The sequence below is a fragment of the Benincasa hispida genome, unplaced genomic scaffold (assembly GCF_009727055.1).
Source record: "Benincasa hispida cultivar B227 unplaced genomic scaffold, ASM972705v1 Contig323, whole genome shotgun sequence".
Taxonomy (NCBI): Eukaryota; Viridiplantae; Streptophyta; class Magnoliopsida; order Cucurbitales; family Cucurbitaceae; genus Benincasa; species Benincasa hispida.
Window position 1 is genome coordinate 1 of NW_024064799.1, and position 20,350 is coordinate 20,350.

The 20,350-nt window shown below is 37.6% G+C and overlaps 1 protein-coding gene across 2 annotated transcripts; it reads right to left on the reverse strand.

Moving 5' to 3' along the window:
• Window positions 1-750: 750 nt before the first annotated feature.
• LOC120069363 lies at window positions 751-20,219 on the reverse strand. 2 transcript variants are annotated; one of them, XM_039021109.1, is made up of 10 exons: window positions 20,123-20,219; window positions 19,882-19,932; window positions 11,393-11,606; window positions 11,135-11,253; window positions 7,714-7,918; window positions 7,467-7,526; window positions 7,121-7,375; window positions 2,964-3,222; window positions 2,646-2,851; window positions 751-1,070 (listed from the first exon to the last, which is right to left on the reverse strand). In XM_039021109.1, exons 4-10 carry the CDS (start codon window positions 11,203-11,205, stop codon window positions 972-974), a joined length of 1,155 nt encoding a protein of 384 aa, XP_038877037.1. In that variant the 5' UTR covers window positions 11,206-11,253; window positions 11,393-11,606; window positions 19,882-19,932; window positions 20,123-20,219; the 3' UTR covers window positions 751-971. The 2 variants fall into 2 exon arrangements, with proteins under 2 accessions (XP_038877037.1, XP_038877036.1); XM_039021108.1 differs by having other exon boundaries at window positions 11,370-11,606.
• Between the last annotated feature and the right edge of the window lie 131 nt (window positions 20,220-20,350).

Genomic DNA, 20,350 nt, shown 5'->3' on the forward strand with positions numbered 1-20,350 from the left:
AGATGTATAGATTATCTATGTAACAAGTTGGGCATGATTAACATATATGCTCCAACTTGAGGGGGAGTGTTATAATTCTATAGTTAGGGTTTTCCATTCTTGTAAATATTTTGTGATATTTTCCTTTTCTATGTTTTGTACACTTGTATATATTCATATCTTTGGTGAATGAATACAGTATTCTGATTCTTTCTCAAACCTAAGAGTTTTACAATAAATAAATTATTGTGTAGCACTATGCTTCAATTATGATGGAAAAAATTGTATGAAAGTGAATATAGTGAGACTCTTTAAAAGTAAAGGGACCAAAATAAGCTTTTGAAAGTTCAATAATATATGAAAATCAGCAGAAAGTACAAAATCCCAAAATGGGCATCTTAGAAGAACAAAGTACATAGACTAAAATAGAATTTAAATCATAAATCAATTATTATCTATAACAATTGTTTGTTTATGTTCTTGTTCAAATGGATGTATCCAGGTGCCAATTTTCCCTGTATTTTAGACTTTATACTTTAGCTACAGTAGGTTAAAGTCTTTATTTGGGTTTTTACCCGCCTGCCATATCTATAAATATGGAGGTCCAATGTACATTTGACAATTTTTGTCAATTAAAGTAAAGTTCCCCTCACATGAGTTCATCAGAATGACTTCGAAAAGTAGCACTATTCAAATAAACGGATGAAAGTAAGCTTAAAAAAATAAATAATACAGTAAACTGATTTGCATTTAAAATACATGTAACCACTATTATAGCAATTCTTTCCAGTTTTAAATAAGTAAACCTAGGATCAAAAGTATCGGCCAGGATTTTAACACGCCAGTTTAGTTTTCAAATAATACATTCGTGTTCAGAAGAAAAACATAAACTTCTACATTTTTTATACCCTCATGTCATCCTACTAAGCACACAACTCTTAGCAACAAATAAACAGCTTCCCTAGAGTAGAGGGAAATTGACTCATAGCACATCAACAAAAAAAAAAATATGTAACAGGGACGTCTGAACTAGAAGATACCTGTGGTGATGAAAACAGGATTATGTGCTTGAAATTGTTCAACGTCTTTTGCTGAAAAATAAAATAAAATAAAAATAAAAATATGAATAGTAACCAATAGATTTCTGGAACTTCTAACCAGGACTGACTATAATAGCAGAAGCAATTTTATTTGAATTTACAATCATCATCTATGTATGTTATTCATTGGCATGCCAGCTCATCATAATGTTTTCTTATTGCAAACCAGAAGTTCAAAGTACAACACTGTTCCTCTTACTACTTGAAGATTAGAAGCTCTGATCAACGTTAAATATCCCCCTCAGCAAAAGTTCAACATAAGTCGGAAGTTCCAAAGATTGTTCATATAGGAAGAATAAAAATTTAACAGAGAAATGGAACTTAACCCCAAGCAATTACTTCAAGAGGGAAAAAAAAAAAAAAAAAAAAAGGACAATTCAATAGCAAGTCAAAAGACTAGGATCATGATTTGACACTGGAGTTGGAAATCCCATGTAATCTAACCGCTGCTTTAGCTAATACTTCAACCACTGTACAAGTGGTGAAAGGTTGGCCCAACGTGAGGAAATGGCCATATCATATTTGTCCAATCAGTACACCACGAAGGTGTCTTTCCTTTCTGATTCTGAGGCCACTTGAAACATGTGGATATGTCTTCCCAGGGTAATTCCAAATATGGAGGGGTTGGGGTAATCCCACGAGCAACGGAGGTAGTATATGCTTCATTGATGCACCTTGCAAGCTACCACTGGTGCTCCCCGCTCCTCGCTAACCAACTCAAGACTCTTCTTGCCCAGTTAACAAAAGAACTTTCTGGTATGGTCTGCACTGTTGCACTGCAAATGCTATTGCCATCAACTCCTATCCATAAACTGATTACTGCCAGGATAGGCTGGAAAGAACTTGGCCATCACCCGGTTGATTTGGGCAGACACTAGGACCCCAAGTCGTCTCGCCTCTCGTAAATCAACAAAAAGTTGTGATGTGGTGATATTTTAGGGTTGACCTAGTAGAAAAGGATTGTTTTCTTAGGAGTAAAGAAAATGTAAAAAATGAGGAAGGTGATATCCTGTTCCACTCTAAAATCTATAGCAAAAGCTACTTTCTTCCAATAAACCCCTCGCCCTTTGCATTTATTTCCCATCCAACTCTTCTCAAACTACGTATCAAAATTTTTTTTAGTTATTTCTCTTCTGCTCAATCCTTTTCTGATGTTTTTCGTAAACAATACTCAGAATCTGATTTCAGATTCTTAAAGTGATGAAGTCCTTTCTAAAGCCCCAAACTCCCAAATTGAACACCCCAAACAAACTTCCGACCACTATCCTATCCTACACCCTCATCGAAGGATGACCATTGAAGGGGAAAAATAGTCGAGAAAAAGCATAGTATAGCAAGTTACACTCGGTGTTGTCGACCCTAATGAGAGTTGCAAGGAGAGAAACCAATGTGAAATAGAACCTCTGTAGAAAGAAGCATTCATATGAAACATGCCAAGTCTAGTCTAGTCTAGTTACACAAACAAACATTAATTTCAGAATAAAAGGAAAAATAAATAAAGGAATGCGAACCTCTTCCTTCCAAAAAAGCAAGCAGGAGAGAGAAAATATTAAGAAAAATCATTACCTTACACAGCCTGTAGAAAAACGTATTTTGTAGATCCGGATCATCAGTAAAAGTCAGCTGATGAATACACTGAGTACCCTTGAGCTTCTTCAAAAGCCACAGGCCAGAGTTAAATAACGAGTTTGAGCTGTAAAGATAACCCAAGTGTGGACCAGATATTGAAACATAAGTATAAAGATGACGATGATATGGCTCCATGATGCTTTCTGCAAATTGCAAACAAAATCTAACATATGATGAACTTAAACTATCATTAACTAAATAATTATCATAATATAGTCTAAGCTTATATCATAAAAAAAGAATGATACCACCTACCTGATAATGCAGTTCGTATAATGACATTTCCAATGGAGTGTCCGACAAAACTAATCTTAATATCCTGTAAACTCCCATATCTTGAAGCTTTATCCATCTTCTTTTTAACAAAAGAAATTACCTCTTGTGCCAGCCTCAGTCCCATTTCTCTGAAGTCTCCAGAAGTTTTCTCTTCATTTACTTCGGACATAAGAAATTCAATTTTGGGATCTATTAAAAGCCATTGATTCCGAACAAGCCGTAGATCAAGATGGTGACCCTACAAAAAATTCATCAATTAAATGATGAAAAACAACATACCAAACTATGCTCATAATATACAATACAAATGGAATTTGTGTTCAAGATGTAGGAGGTTTGTTTGGTCATACTCTATTGAATGAGTTCATTTTATTCCTTGTTTGCTTCATTTTTCTTTTTAAAACAAGAGGACAAGTTTTCTTTTTGGAGGGGTAGAATGATAAAGGAAGAATAGGGTCAATTGGGTAATATTCTAGGTTAATTCCCCTTTGGGTAATGCTCAAAGTACATGAGAGGAAACAAAAAAAAAACTTCAAGCATGCCAATACAATGCTAGAACCAAATTACATCATAAAGACTAAAACTCTGGAGACAGTAAAATAATCCAATTAAACACATAACTCAAGAGAAACCCAAATTTCAGAAGACTTTAAATTCAAACAAGCCCAAAACAAATAGAAGAAAAGCTTCCACCGCAATATCTCGCAAATGTTGAACTTGAGGTTAACGATGAGCTCACTAAGCATGATGCAATCTTTGAGAACAATTAAGAACTCCAAATATCATCACCCAAATTGAATACTCTTCTAGGATAGCTTGATTTCCACAAGGCTTTAAACAACTTAGTATCCATGGATATGGAGCCAATTTCTTTGGAAGTGATTTCACCAAAAACTGCCCAGAATTTTCCAAACTCCAAACTCTTCTGCCTAGAAAATCAACCTCTATGAAAAAAGGCATTATTCTCACCTCCCAACTTTAGCCAATTAAGTTTGCACTTCTGAATATAATTTCTTTCTTCAACAAGGTTTAATTCCGACAGCTCACCTTTCACTGTAGCCCTTATAACAACTTCAATGGCTGAAATTTCATTGTTTCCGCCTTTGCATCTAAGAAACACTCTCAGCTAATAAGCTTTTTCTTCTTACTGCTCTTTTCAAATTCAGTGGACCATTTCTTCAAAGCTTCTTTAAATTCCTCAGCTTGGAAAAATCACAAAACCTGTCCAACCTTGCAGATAGAATTTGCAATAAAAGCTTCTATCCGAGCAAGACAAACTTTTGAAGTAGCCAACTGATGCAAAACCAAAAAGGAGATGGTCCCCATATCACAGCCTCTGCTTCTAATAACAAACGGAAGTGGTCTGAGGTGGTTCTATGCTGTTTTGACACCCTAGTATTAGCAAATAAGTCATCCCAATCCTTGGAAGTGAAAAATCTGTCGAAGAGATAGTGTGAAGAACCAATACCCCTTTAGTAACTCTTCCAACTGCAAAACGCTCATAAGCCCATCTTGTAATGTTGAAGACACCACCCACACACCAAGGTTCTGAAATAAACTAAAATAAAGATCATGACTCTGGCCACAAAAATCTCCTTTTTTTAATAGTCCTTTGGGCCATAGACATTTGTAATCCATAATGATTTCTTGGATTGAATGAAGACATTGATGTATATAGCCCCCTTTTAATACATCTTTAACTTCAGTTTTCCTTTCACCCCATAATATTATCAATATTCCAGATTCACCATACGCCTCCGCAAAAGACCAATCAATATCTCTAGAACTCCACAATAATTTGATGAAGACCATGACAAAAACTTCTCTTTTTGTTTCTTGCAGAAGAATCAAATCTGAATTCTAACATTTGAATAAAAAAATTTTGAAACAATCCTCTTAGGGATGTCCCCTAATCCTCTTGTATTCCAAGAGACAACCTTCAATGAAGTAAACTTATCCAAGCTGAATTCCACAAAATTCAACAAACAACCTAAGGTTAGATGGAATTTGTGATGGAGACAAAGGAGAAAGACTTGCTTGTTTAAGTTTCAATGCTGAATTCTCTGTTGAGCTGTGAAATAGATCAATCATTCCTTCTCTTTATGTTAGGCAGGCCTATAGCCCTGTTAAGGTTTATGGATGAGGTACCAACCTTATGCTTATACTTATAGACCGTTTTGGTTATATACTCAAACTTGATCCACTTTTATGTCTCTACATGAAGTTCAAATATTCATGTTATAGCTAGGGATTCGTTAGTTTATTGGATTTAGGTTACAAGTGCAATTTATATGTTCAATAACAACTTTATTGGATAAACCTCAATAACAACTTTATTGTAAATAGAAAATATTTAAAGATTACAAATTATGAGTTTTAGAACATACATCCCAACACCCTTAGCTTCATCAAACTGATCTTCACCTTGAGTTTCTGGAATGGACGATGGAAGCACAAACTCATCACTACTTACACTTGCTGTTGAGTCATCATCAGATTTTATATGAGAAGGGTGGCTTTTTGGAGAAGAAATACAAGGGGTACATCTTCTGAATTGAACATTAGAATTTGAAATTTTTAGAATTGATTTAGTAAATTTTGGTGGCCGCTTCTCCAGCTTTGTGGAACCCAATTTAACACAATCAAATCCAAGAACTTGAGCCTTAATACAACCGGCTTCTATTGCATCATAATTAATCTTACAAATCTTGGAGAAATTTGGGGATTTTTGTCAAGTGGTGAAATGGAAGAAATTCCCCTTTTATCCCCACTTATAATGAACTCTATAAATACAAGTCTTCCCCCTCTAGTATGATACACATTATCATTCTAATAAAAGATTCACAAGCTTGATTCTTGAAGGACTACTCCTCGAGGCTACTTAGACCACATCAGACTTCTATAATAATCTCTCCCAAGTCCTAGCACCTTCAAAGTATAACAATTAATTGTTAGGCCCAATCATCCATCAATATGGCAGAAAGGGCAGGAAGGGTATTTCACAGGGGCCAAGTTAGTTAGTGAACGAAGGAGGGGACCACTGAGAGAGAACAGAACCGTGTGATAAAGGGATGGGGTATAAAGCTGTATTAAGGTATTGAGTTGGTTTTTATACTTTGAGTAAGTGTAGAGTGATCTTTAGAGGAAGAAAGATTACCAATCCTCTAGAATCGGCTGGGTGTTTGTGTTTCCTTAGGGCCTTTCTTCTTGAATATCATTAGCAAGTAAAGACATACGGTATGTCACATAACATTAAATATAACATAATACAATTTTGTTTTCTGTCAAAAAGGGGGGGAACTACCTTCCTCATTGCTTTTTAATCAAAAAGGGGAGGAAAGGATGAATGACATCAATCAGATCTTCCTGTATTGATCTTTTGCAAAAAAGGGATAGAGCACCTTTGAGATTTCTGCCTGCCTTGCAAATCGGATTGATGATTGGATGGTTGAAATGCTCAATGGTTGGAAGCTGAGAAGGAAAGCTTGAACTTTTTGGGGGGTTTGCTAAGACCTATGGGGATGTTGGTTAGAGAGAAACAAATGGATGGCTGAGATGCTCCATGGTTGGAAGCTGAAAGGGAAAGCTAGAATTCTTTTGGCGGTTTACTATGAGAGCCCTTACTATGGGGTTGCTGATTAGAAAAAAACAAAAGGCTTTTTGAAGATAAGTAAACTGATTTCGAAATCTTTTGTGATAAGGTACAGCTTTATGCTTCTTGGTGGTATCATACCTACACAGCAGATTCTATTGTAATAATCCAATTCGTTGATCTTTAAAAACTGGAAGAATATTTTATCACTAGCCCTCCTTGGGAGGGGGATCTCTCTTCCCTGCCCCAAGGTTGTACCTCCTTTTGCTTCTTTATACACATCTGATGTAGGGGAATTGGTGTTTACGGCTGTACTTCATCTTTGATTCTTATCAAAAATAAATAAATAAATAAAGTTGAATACAATTTGACAATTCAACACAAACTACCCAAATTTTCAAACAGAAACAGTGTCATGAATTAAGTATTGTAAAAACTTCATCAAACTATCAGGGGTTGGAGATGCTAGATTAGAGGAAGAGCCTGAGAAACTAAGAAAGAGGTGCGTTCAATAAAGATCATAAATCTGAAGGACAATACTTGCCTGAAATCCATGCACAAAGACAACTATCTTCAAAATTCGACCACTCCCTTCAGGTACAGAGCCAGACAACTTGTCCACGGCTTCAGAGCTTGGCCCACTGTCCTTCCCAATAGCATCTATCATGTCAAAATGCCTCAAGTATGAATTTTCACTAATTGAACGTCGAGGAGCATTCATGACACGCTCAATGATTACAATAGGGATTCGTGAAGGATCTCTAAATATATGCAGATCTTGGATACATCTATTATTTATCTGCAATGGAGCACGCTAACTCATTCACAAGAATACTACATTTTGATAACATAAAAGAAACAAAGCATCAAATGGCATAGCTAACACTCACCCTCATTTGTAAAATACTTCGACGATGAAGCTCAGCTCTCATAGCTGCAGTTTGGGCAGGCTGATATATAAAATGAAAAGCCAATAATAATCAATGAAAAGTTTACCATTGTTTCACAAAAAACAAAAAAATAAAACAAGTCAAGAATGGGAGATCAAAGAAGGTTTAAATGAAGTGAAACTTTTGGCATAGTTAATTATCGTCAACTTTTAGTGCAATCATGAAAGAATACTTTATAACCACTCACATCATCTGCCAACTTCCACAAACTTGAAACTCTTTTATGAACATTGCTTCTACGGGTGGCAAGGTTTGAAGGTTCCTCGCTTCCACTATTAATGTAGTGATGGGGCATCTCAACTTTAGAATAAACCATCCATATTGACCATTCAGCTCGCCTGTCCTTTGCCCATCCATCCCGTAGATATTCTAGAATCTTTGTTTTGTGAGCCCTGTGATACGTCGATACCAGTGATTCAGTGTAGAAAAACATGCATGTCAAAACCACACGTCAGAGAGAGACGAAAGAAAACTATGTGACGGGATTTCCATATACTGTATGTAACTACAACTTCCCTATAGTAATACAGGTGTCAGTGTCACAATTCAGTGGCTGGATTGTCTCAAGTGTCTGGCATTTCAAATAATGATCCAAGGGTAACCCTAAATATAGGTCTACTTCAGATATTCAAGAGGTTGAGAGGGAGGACCCTCTGCTGCAACCCATTTGATGTGGACAAGTCAGCATAATGACTTTATTTTTATATGAAAACTTATAATAATAATAAGCCAGAAATAAATGACTTGAAATTGTAAGAATTTTTAACACATGCACGTGCACAAGTAAAAACCACTCTCTCACTCGTGTTAGGCCAGGTGAGAGAAGGCACTTGACAGTGGAGGATCAAGCAGAGCCAAGTTTGCTTCATGACTAACAGAAACCTCTTCTATTATTGATAATTAGAGAGAGTTTACAAGGGCATGGGAGAATTTGAGAGCTCCCTACCTTTCCCCACACCTTACTAACTAACATAGGCAAGTTTTTGGAGGGTCCACGAATTCAAATCTTATTAGAATAATAGGGACCCCTGGCCCTAGTTTAAAGGCTACACGCACCTTTTAGTCATTGGCAACAGTAACTAGCCGATGACAGCAGTAAAACTAAAAGATAAATAAATTACAGTAAAAAAACTCCGCCTGTGGTAAATTTTGAACCCATAAATAGCTTCAAAAGGTGACTTCATTGTAGGCCAGTTGCGCATGTGCAGTGGTAAAGCTGAACCCATTCACGTGCTTTCTCCCCACAAAAACAAAGAATTAAATTGCCAACTGTGTAACTAGTCACTCCAGTTTGCCCATCGGTTTGGGATGACTAGTGGAAATATTACAAAGGGTTCACTAGAAATGACTCAGAATTTTCTATTTTTATAAAAACAACACAAGGGCATACAAAAAAAAGAAAAGAAAAGAAATCAAGTCCAACTAAAGAAAGGGACTCCAGCTATACAAAAGAGTGCTTATAGGATAATTATAAAAGGTCTTCAAAATCAAAACCGAAAACATAAAATATAACTAGGAACCAAACATCACTCGGATCCCTCTCCGACCCTTTAAACACTCAGTCATTCCACTCCCCCAAAGATCCCATAAAATAGTGCATGCCCCAACAAGCCATACGAAAAGAATCTTCTCTCTAAAGGGAAAATGGAGGCATTCTCCAATTAAAAATGGAGGGGAAAAAATAGGGATACCACCCAGGACAGAACAGATCAAGGTAAGCCTACCAGCTTTAGAGAAAAAAATTCTAAGAAGCTAATCTTTTCCTTACTTTATCTACCACAAAGTTCCAAAAAGATAAAGATTGGGTTTACTACCGAGAAGACAACCAAGGTAAGAACAAGGTTAGGAAGAAAACCGGACTTCACAACCCACCAGATCTGCCCACCTCCTGTGCTTCTCATCATCAGAATGAAGCTCCATAACTTGGCATTTACTCCTATTAATCTTCAACCCAAACATACCTTTGAAAAACGTCAAAATCTGATTCAAAATTAATAATAAATCCTCATTTTCGGAGCCAAAAAAGAGAGTATTGTCGAAAAATTGAAGATGGGAAAGAGCCACCCTCACCTTTTCTACCTCAAAGGTCTCAAGGATTTTACTATCGACACATTTAGACAAAATATTGCTTAGGGCATCCACCACAAGAAGGAACAAAAAGTAGGACAAAGGGTCTTCCTGTCTAAGACCGCTCATGTCCAAAACTTTACCATTAAGGCTCCCTTTAATGAGGACATTTCTCGTACAGCTCCACATCCACATCCTCTGCTTATATTTGAAGCCCTACTTATCCAAAACCTAATACAGAAATCCCAATCCACATAATTGTAAGCTTTTCCAAAATCAATTTAAAAATCAATCCTTTCTTTTTCATTCTATAATCCTCGATTGCTTCATTAGCAATAAGGGTTTGATCCAGAATCTGTCTCCATGCAATAAAAGCCTCTTGCAACTCAAAAATCGCCAACGGGAGAACTCCTTTTAGGCAACTGACCAAGACTTTGGTGAGAATTTTATAAATATAGGTGATAACACTGATAGGCTTGAAATCTTTAACCTTGTTAGCATTCTCCTTTTTTGGAATGTGACATAAAAAAGTTCTAGAAATAGAAATATTCAAGATGCCCCTCTCAAAAAAATTCTTTAAAAACATTTTCGAAGTCCTCCTTTATCTTTGGGAGCGTAAATGCTATCAAAGGACTGAAGTTCTTTGGTCAAATCTAGAAAGGTTTCAACGTTGAATTTTTTGTTGAAGGTGAGAAGATCTACTTTCATTTTGTAGTCGAAATTCTGTGAAAAAAATCTTCGAAAACATCCAAGTCCCTCTTCTCGCATCCAACTATATACAATCAACAAACTCCCCGAAATTTCCACGATATGCTTTCAGAGTAAGCTAAGTACATACTGGGTCCCTAGTCTTTTAAATTCTCCAATTCCATCCCTAATGTATTGAAGTTTTTTTCAGTTAAATCCTAATTGTCACAAACGTTAAAACTAATTAACAAAATGATAGTGCAATTTGAAAATGCACTTTACTACCAAGTTAAAAGTACTCCATGTTTTAATTTGATGAAATGGGCATAATACTCCCCCATAGAATTTTACTAATTCATTTCACATCACTTGGTATATAGTACCTCTCATGAAACCAAAATTGTTGTCAAACTTGTCATAGACCCATTATAAGTGTTGACAAACTAAGGATTGAACTAATGAAAATTACTATTTTCAAATTCATACATAAATTACTATTTTCAAACTGGCATATAAAGTTACTATTTTTAAATTCATATAACATCATCCTATAAATATTTAGTCAATATAAGGACTTGATTAGGAAAGCAAAAGTCAATATATAAGGGGGTAAACTTAAAATTTTAAAAGACTAGGGACCGACTTGGGAAAAGAGTCAAACATTAGGGACTAAAAAATATATTTAGCATTTTGAATATGACAGTGATTTTGGCAATTATCACGAGTGGTTCAATTTTGCATTGTACCAATAAATAACGCAAGTACCCAATTGATTTGAGATATATATTGACTTCACATCCAAATTTCAAATTAAGGTTATCAACAATAGTAACAATATGAAGTAAAAGCGGTACCTATGGAACTTCAAAAAGCTGCTCCATAAATATAAGAGTTGATCACCCAGTGAGTGGAAGCGGTGTGACATATGACTTCCTGCTCTTGATTGGTGCAATCGGTTACCACCATTAGTCCTCTGGTAAAAGAAACGAATGGGGAAAGAAAAAGAATTACAAAACAAAATTTACTTTGTGAGGAGAGAGAGAAAGAGAAACAAATTCAATCGTATGCTGCCTGAAATAAAGCATGGACCTCAAGGCCGTTTTGTGGCTTGCCTTGTCTTGAGACTTCACCCTTTACTTCATCCATTTTCGAAGGCATCAAAACATCAACATACTTTGTATCATCCATTCGAGATATAAAATCAGTAAAATCAACGGTTTGGTCAATAGCTTTGCTAAGATTTTGAAACTCCTCAAGTAGAATATCACGGGCAGTCAATAATGCTTTAATAAGTGTGACCTCTTTCTCGTCCCGTGATACCCCTACCTGGAACAATACCCAACCCAACAGTCAGCATCTGAAGATGATTTTTTTATAACCAGACAAAAACAACATTTTGAATATGAAGAGAATGTAAGCATGTCATTATAGTTTATATATATATAAGTAAATAGGAGCCTTCTTGTCCTTTGTTGTAATTTTATTAAAAATTCCTGTAGACCCATGTGCTATATATATTTAACTCTGGTGTATAGAATTGAGTTATTCTCCTATATTTGGTCTCACATTAATATGGTATCAGAAGACTAGGTCTATTCCTAAGGCAATTAGGATTTTGTGAGCAATTTGGGTAATGGAAACCTACTTTAGAGTGCTAATTTTTTGTCACGTGTGGCAGGAAGCCACCACCTTGTATCCCACACACTGGTGTGTGAAAGCGTACGAGCAACCAGAATATTCTCTAGACACCGTAGTTTTTCTTTTCTTGGTATTTTCAACCTGTTGATGTGATTATTTTGGTCAAAATGGGCTCAAGTTTGAAGTTGTTTCAAAAAAGAATTAGTTTCATTCAAACTCTAATCAGATCTTATTTTCCAAAGCTTGTTTGGTCATTTGGTTCTGATTTAGTGCATTTAGATTAAATTCCGCGTTTCTCCCTTCTTCACTAAATTATGGTCGAACAAAAGCCCATGGTGATATTTGATATGGTTCACTCAAGGACCCAATCCATCCATGATCTATCTGGGAACCCATTTCATAATTCTGCAGAAGAGTTTACTAAATTTGAACGGTACCATAAATTATTGGAGGAATTATTATTAGCATCATCCACGCTTGCCCCTATAAGGCTATAACCACTGTTGGATCTTTTTTATAAGAAACCTCAAAATATTCATTAAGAAAAAGAACAAAAAGATAGTCTAAGAGTCGAGGTAGGGAAATCATTAAGATAAATTATTGGATGACATTGGTCCTGTCCTTTTGGGTTGGAGTACTTTTCATAGTTGGTGTTGGACTTCATTTTTTCTGGGGAATGGAAACACCGGAGAATTTTTTAAAAAGGTATGGAACATCATTTAAGATGAGGTGCTTAGGGTATTCCATGACATTTTTGAAAGCGGCATTTTGAACCTTTGTTTCAATGAAACAAACATTTGCCTTATCCCCAAAGAAGCTCGTGTTACCAAGTTGCTGATTTCAGACCAATAAGTTTGATCAACTATTTTGAATAAACTTTTATAGCCAAAGTCCTAACAAGGAGGCTTAAGAAGATTCTTCATCAAACTATTAGTTTGCAGCCAATTGGCCTTCATTGCAGGTAGGCAAATTTTTTACCAATTCTGATCGCCAAATGCCAATGAGCTACTTGATGAATTTATTAACAAGGAGGGTTGGGTCTTCAAAATTGATTTTGAGAAGGCTTCTGATATGGTTGACTGGGATTTTCCCCTTGGCGTGCTTATTCCAATATTCTGGGCATTTTGAATACGCATTACAGTAAAGTGACCATGTCTCTCCCTAGACATTCCTCTCTCTCCTCCCCTACCCAACCAACTGGGCCCTCCCTCACACATCATGTTCCCTGAACACTGTTCCGTTCTCCGATGGCCGGAAAACAAACGTCCATATCCTTCAACCGCAAAACCTTCTCCATTGCCACAGACCACCGAACCAACAGCCTCACAAATCGAATTACAGAACAGCAACAAGACCGAACTTTCTCCTTCAACCTACAGCCTAAAAATCTTCATTGGCTCTCTTCTACCCTGAAACAGCTCACTGAATCCCCCTTTAACCAGAAATTTTTTAAGGAAGACTGCTCAGATGGCCATGTTTTCTGGGTCGAGAAGCTATCAAACAGATGAGGACACTTTGCAGAGATTACAAAATTGAAAAGCAATGGGGGCTGTAACAAACTAATCATCCCAGCTGGGGAGAATAGAAGAGGTTGGAAACTATTTATAGACTTACTCTCAAATGGAAGTTCAACAGAAACAAAGACTTTGGAGAGCATTTATCCTGCCAAATCAACTGCTACCAACCAACCATTAACTGCACCAACTTACAAATTGATCATAATGGAGAACATTAATGACCACCACCAGAAAGGGAAGACGACAAAGGCACAGCCATATCAAGCTTCACCGTATGAATTTGCAACATTACACATGAAGGCTGTTGTTCTCCTATTCAGAAGCTCATTCCATAATGATTGGTTCGACATTCAAGAGGCTCTCAGAGAAAATCTAAGTGGGAAATGCAACATTAGCCCCCTCCAAATCGATAGAGCCATCTGAATTGTGATAATAGCGAACAAGCAAACAACTGACCCAGGTACATGGGTGGCAAACCATCGGAGGATTCAGGGTAAAGTTTGCTGCTTGGGACGATGCCCTCTTAACTGAGAAGAAAATCCCATCATACGGTGGTTGGATCAAAGTGAAACATCTTCCGGTCGATCTTTGGTCCATCGAAATCTTCGAATTCAATGGTGTGAGTTGTGGCGGCCTCTACGATATTGCCAAAAAACCCCTCACTCGCCTTGATATGATGGAAGCTCGCTTGAAAGTGAAAGAGAATCAATCGGGTTTCCTCCCAACCAACATACATCTTTCCTCCTCATCGTCGAAGACGCTGTCTATTGAGATCGACCCTTTTTTACAGCTAGATAATCATGTGGGGTTCATTGTCGAAGTCCATGGATACCGTTCCAAGAAACACACGTGTGACACATAGTGTTGCCAAGGAAGGTGGCTTTGAGTATCCCAAAGCTCTGCGCCCTGGAATTTCTGACCAACCTCACCTGCAAGAACAGCCTCACCCACAGACTTACGCTGAATTACCATCATCCTCTCTTAATCAAGAACCCTACTCCCATTTACCTGCTGGACAGAAAACACACCCACCCCCCAGCCCATCCATGCTCCCCACATCAAACCTTAACCAACATCCAATCCAAACCCAAACCCAAAACCCACCTCACATCCGATTCCCAATAACCCCGTCTTACCTATACAAACCAATCCTTCCAACTCAACCACTCACCCGCCTATTAAAACCACTTTAAGCCCAACAATGCCACACTTTTTAAAACCCAATCACCAATCCAATCAAAGGCACTCGAAACACGACTGGGAAGATGACCATAGAACAACATTCCGAATTGGAGGAACAAATTTCCAGCCCATACCCCAAATCGATATCAACCCGACAAGACCTCTCTTCTCCTTTACAAGCCATCCCCCTGAATTTTATGAAGATGCCACAAAAGTTCCATACCACGGGAGGAAAAGATCTTTTGCTACCCATATCTGACAAAAACGCTAATATTGTGAGCTCTATAAATAGGTCATAGTCCTCTGCTTCACTCGAGTGTTCAAACATTAGCACCGTGGCTTCTAAAAAACGGCCTCTGTATCACGGCTAATCCTAGCAAATCAAGAAAAAGTGGTAAATCGAATTCGAAAGCTGCAAGACTCCAAAGGGAGTTAAAAAACCTAGCATCCTCCATCAACTACAACAGGGAGTCCTTGCACCTTGTATTAGAGGGGTCATCTATTCATGAATGATTATCCTCTCCTGCAATGTCTGTGGCCTCTTCTCGAGGAAGAAAAGAGCATCAATCAAAAGCCTTATCAACAACACCAATGCCAACTTTGTTATTCTACAAGAAACCAAGAGAGCTGATATTGATCAGAGACCTATCAAAACCATATGGAGTCTCGTGACATTGCTTGGGCATCCTTGGATGTGGTGAACAAGGCTGGCAACATCCTTATTATGTGGAATGACCCATCTATCAACGTTGACGATGTCATTATCAGTAACCACTCCCTTTCCATTCAGATTTCCCTTTTTCGTTGATAGGAGTTTATGGGCCATCAAAGGCCAAAGACAGGAGACGCTTGTGGAAAGAGCTATATGACCTTTCCTTACTATGCACTAAACATTGGATCATTGGTGGAGAGTTCAATGTATCAAGATGGTCTTTTGAAAAGTCGAGTGGCAAGCCTAGAACTGCCAGTATGGATCTCTTCAACAAGTTTATCGATGATTGCTCTCTCATTGGCCCCCTATCAAATGGAACATATACTTGGTCCAATTTCAAAACTCCTCCAATGATGACTCTTATCGATCGGTTTCTCATATCCAAATCTTGTATCAATAAATTTACTAGTGGTATTGTTAAGCGGCTCCCCAAACCAACTTCATATCACTACCCAATTCACTTGTCCCTCGGATTGCAAAAATGGGGCCTTAGCTACTTCAAATTTGAAAACACATGGATGGAGCACCACACCTTTACCAATCTGCTATCAAACTGGTGGCAACAAAACTATCAACGGATGGGTTGGCCATGGTTTCATTATGAAATTGAAGAACCTCAAACAGATCCTGAAGACTCGGAACAGAGATGTTTTTGGTTGCTCCCATACCAAAAAGGCAGACCTGATTAACGAATTGAATAGAATTGATGACTATGAAGAAGCACACGGCCTAGACCAAGCAACCCAACACCGAAGGACATCTATCAAAGATGAACTCATTGACCTTTCCTTCACTGAGGAAATAAGCTACGACAGAAATATAAGCTTAAATCGACCCAAGATGGCAATGATAGCAGCTGACTATTTCATAGATATATGTCTTATAGAATAAGAAAAAACACAATTGTTGAGATCCTTTCGAAGCATGGACAGAGTCTACTTGATGACAGTGAGATTGAGGCTGAGTTCCTTGATTTCTATAGGGATCTATACCCTAAGAAGCATGGAAATAGGAACCTCCCACCTATTGACAATTGGGACCCTATCCCACTTAAGCAATCGGCTGCCTTGGAAGCCCCCTTCACTGAGTTGGAAATTTGGCACGTCGTTTCAGATCTGGGGAACAACAAACCCCGCGACCCAGATGGGTACACAACAGAGTTCTTTAAATAGCATTGGAACATCCTTAAGGATGACATCAAAAGGGTGTTCCAAGACTTTTTTGAGAAAGCTATTATCAACGCCAATCTCAATGAGACATACATATGTTTAAATGCAAAAAAGCTTGACACTAAAAGAGTTGGGGATTATCGGTAGCCTCACAACATGCCTATACAAAATCATTGCTAGGGCTTTATCAGAAAGGCTCAAGAAAGTCCTACCCGATAATACTACCGAGAATCAATTTGCTTTTGTGGCTAGCCATCAGATTATAGATGTTTCCTTGATTGCAAATGAATTGTTTGATCTCCGCAATAAAAACAAAGTCCAAGGTCTGGTGATAAAGCTGGATGTTGAGAAAGCATTTGACATAGTTGATTGGGAGTTCCTTAACAATATCATTGCTGCAAAAAGAATTGGTATCGCTTGGAGAAAATGGATTATGGGTTGTATCTCTTCTATAAATTACTCTATCATGTTGAATGGCAGATCTAGAGGGAAAATCAAGGCTTCCCATGGCCTCCGTCAAGGGGACCCCCTCGCCCCATTCTTATTCACATTGGTGGTCGATTGCCTCAATCGTATGCTCACCATTGGCATGACAACAGGCTACACAGAAGGTTTCTCGGTCAAAAATTCAGATATAAACAAACATCAATCATCTGCAATTTGTTGATGGATACCATTCTCTTTACAACCCATGATGATGCCAAATTGGCAAATTTGTTCAACATTATTGGATTCTTTGAACAAGCCTCTGGCCTTCGTATCAACCATGCCTAATCCGAGATTATGGGCATCCACCAAGATCATGCCTCAATCAACTCTCTAGCAGCTACATATGGCTGTAAGGTTGGATGTTGGCCATCTACATACCTTGGTCTTCCATTAGGGGGGACGCCATCCTCTATTGCATTTTAGGATCCCATCATTGAACGTCTCAAAAACTGGAATGGCACATATGTCTTAGAGGGTGGCAGGCTTACTTTGATCCAAGCCACTCTCAACAACCTCCCCACATATTACGCCCACATATTACCTTTCTCTTTTCAAGATCTCATCCACGGCAAGCGAGCGGATTGAAAAATTATATAGGCAGTTCCTGTGGAATGGCCACAAGGAAAATAGAGTAATCAATTCAATTAGATGGGATATTGTACAACTTCCCATATCAGAAGGGGGCCTTGCTGTGACTAGTCTGAAAAAACGAAACGACGGCCTATTACCCAAATGGATTTGGAGATACCATATCGAAAGAGATGCTCTTTGGAGAAAAGTCATCGATGCTAAATACGGATAGCCTCTACAGCTCCAAAATAGGCTTCTCAAAAACTTCAAAAGGCCATGGACTTGCATCATCAAGATGAGTCATCTCATCCTTGATACTATTGTACATGTGATTGGCAATGGATCCAATACTCGCTTTTAGACAGACACATGGGTGGGCACCCGTCCCCTTAAGAATGCATTCTCGAGATTATATGCCCTCTCCAAGCACAACGAGGCCTATATTGCACACTGTTGGAACCATGAACACAAAGCATGGAACTTGGGATTGAGACGTCACTTAAATGAGGCCGAGATTGATGAATGGGCTACTACATCCTCCTTACTTCTGCCTCCGGTTAACTCCACTGTGAACGACACTTGGAGATGGAATCTTGATAAAACCGGTAAATTTTCGATAAAATAGATCACTCAACATATTGCATCAAAAGGTCTTAATCAGAACATACCTTTCTACAAGAATATTTGGAAAGGTCCCATCCCAAAAAAAGTTTGTTTCTTCCTTTGGGAGGTCAGTCATGGAAGCATAAACACCGCAGATGTTCTTATAAAGAAGGCTCCTTCGGTCACACCTCAGCTCCTACTTGGTGTGTTCTTTGCCAACAATGTTGCGAATCTATTATGCATCTATTGATATTTTGTGATTTCGCTCAATCTTTTTGGAAAAGAATTCTCCGGTGCTTCAACTATCAAATGGTCTTTCCTAAAGACCCTTTCACCTTATTGAATTCATTGTTTATTGGCCATCCATTCAAAGCAAAAAGGAAAATTTTGTGGACCTTCATCATCAAAGCTTTCCTATGGTTCATTTGGAACGAGCGAAATGATAGGATCTTTGAAGAAAAAGTTTCGAATTTCTCACAATTCTTTGATCATCTCTTGTACACTTCTCTCACTTGGTGTAAATTTACTCCACACTTTTGTAATTATAATCTTACATCTCTTATTATGCAATGGACTACAATTACGTAACCATCCACAGCCTTTGTGTCCTTTTGTAATTTCATAACATCAATGAAACTATGCTGAATGTTTCCTATCAAAAAAAAAAAACATGCGTATTCGAAAAGACTTTGAAACTCACTTTTCCCGACATCTCTTTTTCCATTTTGTTTAATAGAAGCCCGAGGGGTCAAATTCATGCTAATTGGGGGATTAGGCAAGAAATTCCAGAATCTTCCATGAGATGTCTTTTGGGATTTGGTTATGCTTTTTTGCGTCTTTTGGGATTTGGTTATGCTTTTTTGCTTCTACTTGGCCTCTCTCTCGCTCTCTCACTGTGTTTCTCTTGTAGGTATAGCCTAATTTATGCTCTCTCTCTCTCTCTCTCTCTCTCTCTCTCTCTCTCTTTTGTAATGTAGCCTAATTTAGATTTACACCAATTGACCCCTTTGTTGTAATTAGTTGGTGTCTGGGATAACTTCATCTCTCCCCCATACTTCTCCCTTTGATAATGGAAGTTATGTTTCATCTAAAAGATTAAATAAATAAATCTTTTTTATCTCGTAGAAACTTTTCATTGAATAAATATAAATAGACTTAACGCTCAAAGATACAAACTCAACAAGGGAGTAAATCTTTCAATCTAGTTGGTCTTTTATGCCCTTCTGTATTTCATTTTTATCAATGGAAGTTCCTATGCCAAAAATTCTCAACAGAAAAGTAATAAGAATTTATTATGTGAATAAAAGATATTGTTAGTCTTGTAAAATTATTTTGTATAACAAGACAAAAGCATATAGTGATTGCAACACTAAAATGACGATTTCCGTCAAGAGAATTCAGGATTTCTAATAGTAACAACGACCATCTTTCTTGCTATTCTGGGAAAATCTGGAGCTTACACACTAAAGGCAGTAAAAACACATACGGTAATGCAAATAAGGAGGTTAATGACCATATAACTACAAGGAACGCCATTCACCTCCAAGCAGAAATTTAATGAAGAACGTGTGTTGTGATCATGAAAAATAATAGAAGCTAACAGAAACAAAATTTACAAAAGTAGAATCGATGCCATGTACACTTCCAACAAAATCACATTGACCTTCAGGCAAGGGTAAGGACCCAAAAAATAATAACTGTTGAAAAATCAGTTTGTATACCTGATTTGTGGATCAAAAAGTCTAGCAGCAAGATTTTCCTTGCGTGGATCACTAGAATAGATATGTTAGACTGGTTAGTTGACTTATTCAATAGTTGAAACCCACCTTATATATAGTGAGACCCATACCACACAAAAATATAAAACAACAGAACAGCACATACACCATACAAGCCCAAGAGGTGACAAAATGACACACCATTCTACATATAGTTCATAATGTCAAGATCATATCACAAAACCTGGATCTTTTTCCCGGAGGATAAGAGCGTAGTAAGCAAATGTGAACGCTTACATCAACAAGCACAGCTGGAATGCATCAAAATGTACTGGACAATACGAATGTAAACCTAGTAAGCTTTAGAGGAATCCGAAAATTCATTACTGCAGCAGGAGAGCATCCAAAAGAGGCCTGCAATTTGTCTGTATGTGCACATCAATCTTATACAGGTATTCATCTCTCTCTTTTT